This window comes from Nilaparvata lugens, chromosome 13 (assembly GCF_014356525.2).
Source record: "Nilaparvata lugens isolate BPH chromosome 13, ASM1435652v1, whole genome shotgun sequence".
Lineage (NCBI taxonomy): Eukaryota > Metazoa > Arthropoda > Insecta > Hemiptera > Delphacidae > Nilaparvata > Nilaparvata lugens.
Window position 1 is genome coordinate 26,022,909 of NC_052516.1, and position 7,236 is coordinate 26,030,144.

Sequence of the window (7,236 nt, forward strand, 5' to 3'; positions counted from 1 at the left end):
ACTTCCTATATAATCAACACAAACACCTTTCTATCTGTGAGATTACATACTGTATTTGTTTTTCTCTGCTACAACAATACAAACACATTGTTGATTGTTTATTTACGTTTATAGCCTACTTTGAAACCATCAGTTCAATAAATGAAATCTATACAACACGAACCGTCATAAGAAATTTGATTGGAATGCTTCATGAATATTGTTCATAAGAATTCTAATTCACATAAACTATCCGAGATAATATATATTAGAATGTCACAATGTCAGTTCAATTAAATATAAACTGGAGTATACGAAAATTAAGCAGCATTAAATTAGGGAAAGCAATGAAGTATTGCATTACAATTTTCAAAAATAATATGACTTGCTCTTGATTTTGCAATTTGAAAATTTTAGAAGACATTAAAAAGTTTGGTATTAGATTGAAGGAATATTTGGTAGGCTTGTCACTGTATTCGTTACAGGAGTTTGATAATAATCATGTGTATGACATTTGTATGTAATTAGTATTTAGGCTACATAAAATTTGGTGAGACTAATTCATATGTATTTTTCAATTCAAGTTTCTAAATGAATACTAGTTTATGCATCATAAATGTTCACTATGTCCTCCATCAAGTGAAAAGACAAGTAAATACTACAAACACTTTTAAACAGTGATAATTAATGCTTGTACATAATGTAATAAATAAGTATCGTAAAGTAAACGAATCTCAAGGCCATATGAGCTCTAGACATGGTAATGAGTGTTGATGACCTATAGATTTAATAATAATAATAATAAATGTTCATTGTCAAAAAAACAAGAAAATTACAGAACAATATTTCTGGACAATTTCAGTACAATATTTCTGGCGTGGCTGGAATAAGAGGAACCTTGCAATCTATGTACGACTTCTATGAATTTTAATATGAGAAGACTGTTGCAAATTTAGTTGAGATCCCATCATACACATCAAAAAATTGAACATCACAAATTTCAGAGATAGTCTTACTTTATTGGTATTGGAAGATTAAAAATATTGATATGAGAGAAATACGTTTTTAAGGCCTAGCTTTCAGAAAATTGCGTTCAGTTTTTTAAACTATGATTTCCTATTGATATTCTATGCAGTGAAATCATTTTTTGCTCGATGTTGAAAACATTACCCGAACCTACATAATGACTGAAGAGATAAGCAAGCAGATTAATAAAAACCGACAACAGACATTTCTTGTTTTAGCTTATCGCTTTTATAACTCGTTGAAATGAAGCATGAGAGAAACTGTGAACATTCATGTGCGGATGGATAAAGTGATAAACAGCATAGTGATGATTAATGATTGGAGCCGAAATTTTGCATATAGCATAGGATTGAAGTGTGATTTTTCGTTTCTAAATGTTTAGTATATTTTAAGAAAAAACGCAATCTGCCCTCATAATATGTATCCAATAAATGCTGACTAATGATAAAACACAATATAGGCCTACTTTTTAAATTTCATCAATTCATTTGTACAAACATTATTTGATTAAAAAAGAAGGAAGTCTGAACAATTTTTTCCTGGATTTTTTTTCTTTTCTTAATAAAAAATATTAGGATATGATAAAGGGAAGATTTGGCTATAGGAAGGGATAGGAAATTTACAAATGACGCATCATCACGTCTAAACTACAGTACAGAAAACTCTCTATGTCTCAACAAAGAAAAAACTCAGATGTTGAGTTTGGTTTCAATTCTAACAGAAATGATTCAACATTTTTAGACATAGTTATTCAAAATAATCTTAAAAGGGAGTCACATATAAATTTGTTGCATGGCAGGTTGTCAAGAGGTATATTTCTACTGAATCGTTTGAAATTTATTGTCAATTCTTATGACTGTGTTAAAAACTGTTTATTTTGCTCATGTGCATAGTCATTTGGCATATGGTATTAATCATTAATGCCTGGGGAAATGATACTAATGTTATTACAAAACTGTTTGTTTTGCAAAAGCCAGCCGTTAGAATGATTGCTGGTGTTCCTAGTCGGTCTCATTGCAAATCTTTTTTTAAACAGTATAAAATTTTGATAATTCATGCTATTTATGCGCTGGAGTGTTTGTTGTACATTAAGAAAAACTTAGCCTGACTTGCTTTGAATAACTCTGGTTTTAGCCATCATACTAGAAATGCTTATTTGTTATACATTGTATCGATGTTCACAACAATAAAAGAAATTTGAATTTGACTGATTAACTTGAAATTTTGCATATAAATTCTTAATTCACCGAGGATGGTAATAGTTAATTCTTAAATATTTAATAATAACAATTTCAATTCTTTAAGATTTCAGTAAGACAAGTTTTTAATTCTACCCTTGCGGAGCACAGGTTACCTGCTAGTAATAAAAAGACGATGGGGGGGGGTGGACTTTGTTTCAATTTTCATCGGACTGTTCCTCTGCGGTTGACTAAAGTAGCGTCTTGTTGTTGTGAAAAGGTTAAATCAACCCAGGGATCTTCTTTCCAGTCCGCGACTGTAACTACCTACTATAGAAGGCGTTGAAAAACAAAAATTGGCAACAATATTTTTCTATTATTTCCACTGTCTTAATACAACAAAGGAACAAACCTCACTATAATAACAAACACATGCCTAAACAATTGAATGTCTGATTTTATTGTCAATAGTTGGGAAGTAAATTTTATGTCAACCAAAAAGACATAGGCCTAGGTTTAAACTAGAGTGGGCAATCAGATTGAAAACAATAATTCAAAAACTCAACTTAAATTTTGTATTTTATCATTTGCAAAGCAATTTCAAAATAACTTACTCGCACTTTCTTTGTCCAGAATAAATTTGAAATATTAAATCATTATATCGGCCATTTTGAATTATCATGATTTTAATTCACGAGATTTTGTAAAATAAATTGCCGTGTGTTGATGGACAATTGAATTATAATTTTTACAATAGTATTACAAGTAAGTTTTAGCATCATGTAATGTACAACATGGTTTGTGTTAGACCTACCTATTTCAGCAAATTGCTGAATGGACTATCCAATCCGTTCACAGTAGAGGTTATGTATTAGTACATTAAAATATAATAAATGCCAAAAAAATAAATTTAATAGATAATCGACTATACTACTCACTTGTATTTGCAGCACTACGAGTTTTTCTGTTTCCAGACATGACTCATTCCCAATAAATTTTGATTCTTATTACTTATTGGGCAATCTGGTGGAAATGTTCGTCGACGTAGGTAGATCTAATTTTTAAACAAAAATCAATCAACTTGTTGGGAGGTATTGAAAAATGGTAAAAATCAATAAAATACAAGCATTAGTTCTAATGCGAAATTCCAAGAACGTGTTCCAGAGTTGGAATGTACGATGTTTCTATCAAGTTCCAGAATCACGTCAAATCATGTATGAATTTGGGCCCACGTTAATTACCTTATTCAAATACCCATTTAAAACAATACTGAGGACAATCATCAATAATTTCAAAGTCGATTTTCACAAAGCACTACTCAAACGAATATGTTATCTGACTGACCAGCTGATCACCAAGCTAATGCAATTCAGGATGCACTACCCATGTTATTCTATTTTTATACCATTGCAAGCGTCATCACGTATCCTTTTATGCTACAGGATTAGGAATTTCAAAAGACAAATCGTTTATTATCTACAGAAACTCAGTTTTAAGATAATAAAAAAGATAAAAGGAGATAAAACAAATGTTCACAATCGAGTTGAAGAAACAAAAGGTATCTCCATCCTCCATTATTGGTCGTGAACAAGGAATCATTTCGACAAGATAAACAGGTTTGAGGAAAGGTTTCTTGGGTTGACAGAAATTTTATCTTACCTTCAATGATTGTCCAAACCAAATGCGGAAATTAGTAATTGATTAATTTAATAAGAAAAAAGTTCGGATACATTTTAGAAAAGGAAATTGAAAGCATTACTACAACATAAACCAAACGCTCGCCAAGAATAATCACACACACACTGTACTTCGCAACAATCAGACCATCCAGTCTGAGGGGAAAATATGACCATATGTGCAATTGAAATATTTCCCTTTTCAAAAATATCCAATTGTTGAATTACACATGGAAGAAATGAAATGTTATTGTGTTTTTAAAATTTCATCCTAATGAATAGATACAAGATTTCAAGGAAATGAAGAATTTTATATAATTTATAACCTTTAGGATCAAGTTAAAGCGCGGTAACGGGTGGCAATTTAAAAATATAGCAAACAACAAACTAAATTCAACAAGGCTTTTAAATAATTATTTAATCAATTTCCTAAATCTGAATGCAATATTGAAAACCATTATGTTTCATGTTGCAATTCAAACCATAGTTTTATTGTTCTCTTTCTCTTAAAATGTCATAAATAATTTTGAATGTATTCAAATGATCAAATATGAGAAAAACATTAATCAAAAATAAATAATTATTTTCATTCCGTTATAAATACAAAATATATGCAACCTGCAAAATAGTGAGTTGAAATAGGATTAAATGGATATTTAATTTGTAAGGATATACGGTACAGTAAAATACGCTTAAAATAAATTACGGTACCTACTATTATGAATTTTATATTTAATAATTATTATTTATTATATTACCGTAGCCTACCGTACCAGACTCAATTACCTACTGCAGGTAATTCCTTTTATAGCGTCTACAGTATAATAAAATAGGTATTACACCTACCGGTAATTTCTGATTTTAAGGTGAGTGGCTGATACACCTGAAACTTTCTAATTTTTCCAGGTGTCAACTGAACCCCTCAACGCCTCGCTTCCGTAATCAATATTTAGAAATCTTGCTACAGAATTTAGACACGTTCAACAGAGTTCTCAATTTATCTAAGCTGTTTATGAAAATGTATTAAAATTTACAATTTATTGAAGGTGTCGAACTGAATAATTCAAAGCATTAAAGGGAGCTCCATTCAGTTGATTATTGTTATTGAAGTTTCATTGCATTGGGACAGGTTTCTGTGCGTAAAGCAAGCAGTGGGGTCACGTCGGTTTGACCGGTCTGGTGTCCCGACTGAGACGACACCAGGCGGACACCAACATCTGGTGTCCTTGGAATAGTGAGCACAATAATACACTGCAACACCCTCAGATACTATCTATGTGTCCACTACTGGTATCCCAACGTAAAAGTACGGGTCAAGATTTGAAGTTGACTTTTATTTATTTTTTATAATATATACTATCAATATTATTATTTACTATAATTTATTTTTAATGGCTATTTGATGGTATATTTTATAGAATCACAAAAAAACTTGCACATCTCACCGATTATATCCCAGGTAGCACACCTACGTGTTTCCAACGTTGAAATTTGGTTGTTGAGGTTGAATAACCGTTAGCGGTTGAATTTTTCAACGTTTTAAATGCAACGTTGTTTTCAACGGTTGATCTATCGTCGAAAACACGTTGAAAACGAGCTTCCAATTCCACCACTCACAGCGCTACAGTAGTCCTTACACAAAAACGGATCTATCAACGACGATCGACTGATCAACGCCATTTCATGTTTGAATTCTCATCACGTTGATGAAAGCTGTGAACTCTTTTAGAAGAGTCTACCTATTCCACTTTGACTTGGTAAGTTTATTTAATTTATTATTCTTATTTAAAAGATGAGATTGTTTGGTGATTTATTGTCAAAACTTCAAAACAAATATTGTGTGTTGAACATAATTATGTTTACATTTGAGGTTAGGGTTAGGTAAGTTATATTATGTTTTAAATTAGAGGGCTCTAATTTAATATAATTATTAAAAATTAATATAATACAATAAGCTTGGTTTTAAGTATTTTACATGTAGCCTACTACTTAACTTCCAAATAAATTACTATTACTTTGATTCCTGCACAAATATTTTCATTATGCTATCTATGTATTGTTTTTGTCACAGGACTGCTTGTGTTGAGAAATTCCATCGAACTTAATATAATAACACTGAACTTAATAAAATATAAATCACTTAACATCAAAGTGATTGCTTTTAACAAGTTCAGTAATTAACTCGGTGATCCAAGAAATTGAAAACGGGTGTCCGGAGTTCAGCTCACAAATATTAACATTTTCCAAATATCATCATTCCATGGTGACGAAATTTAGCTTAAACTTGTTCATTTTAAAATTAAATTTTCAATTAATTTATGCATGTTTACAACCCATATATGTCAAGGATATTTTTGATTAATTTCATTGTGATTTTAAACTTTTGGTCTAGGTTTACAAAATTTAGTAGGCCAATAAAAAATGGTTGAAATATTGGGATACAACTGTTTTTTTTCATAAAACTAAGTATGTACCTACAGTAACTATTAAATTTTACTCATAAATCTAAAAAATAAATTTTCTACCGTTTTTATATAGAGCCTTATTTGTTTACTTCTAATATGGAAACAAAATATGGATAGAGCAATGGGAACACTCAAACTGAGCGCTGGTTGCGTTCAGTGTGACCAGCTACAGACAAGTCACAATAACGTGTTTCAATGCCTCTTTCATGATTTTGTTTCTCGGTTCATGCCTGATCTGATAACGTGCCCTTGCACATAAACGCGCCCAATGTGATCATATCCTTACGCTGATGAAATGATTTATGAAGGCAAGGACAGAGCTCATCCTATTGAACAAGTATTCCTTCGACATAGATGTGAAGATCTGCGCTCTCTCTGCAATATGAAGGAAGACGAGTATATATGTGTCAGACTCCATTACCAGATGCCCTGTCCTCGAGATCCGAAGAAAATTGATTGATTTTTATTTTGTGCTAGGTCATAGCCACCTCTAATACAAGGCCCCGGTATATGATACATGATTGGTGAAAAATATTTAAAAAAATACCAGCTGATCTTTTTCACCAATCATGTATTATAGATTCTAGGCCTACACTGCGACGTTGCAATATCGTAGGCCGGGGCCTTGTATTAGAGGTGGCTATGGCTAGGTCTAGAAAGACCCATTGCACATTAAAACATATAGTACAGCAAAGGTTACATAGAAGAAAAATTATAAGACTGTGTAATGCAAAATATACGTGTATGACTAAATACAAATTTTAATAACAGAAGACACTTTTGGAGAAGAGTATCCTGCCCTGTATTGACTGAGATCAGAAGAATACACTTTTGGAGATGATTATCCTGTCTGAACAGGCACTCTTGAATATATACAAGCTTATATTATTTTTAATATCGGGGCACCGAGCT

The 7,236-nt window shown here is 31.5% G+C and overlaps 1 protein-coding gene across 5 annotated transcripts in view; it reads right to left on the reverse strand.

Annotated features, from left to right (window-relative positions):
- Positions 1-3,998, reverse strand: part of LOC111044972 (E3 ubiquitin-protein ligase TRIP12) — a 100,188-nt gene extending 96,190 nt beyond the window's left edge. For 2 of the 5 annotated variants that reach the window (XM_039440169.1, XM_039440168.1), the window contains exon 1: positions 3,843-3,998. Coding sequence is in view for 3 of the 5 variants with exons in the window: in XM_039440167.1 (XP_039296101.1) it covers positions 3,122-3,161 (40 nt within the window). In the remaining 2 variants the exon portion in view is untranslated. Of the gene's footprint in view, positions 1-3,121; positions 3,579-3,842 lie in introns of those variants that run through there. The other 3 variants (XM_039440167.1, XM_039440166.1, XM_039440165.1) reach the window with 2 other exon arrangements.
- Positions 3,999-7,236: the final 3,238 nt, after the last annotated feature.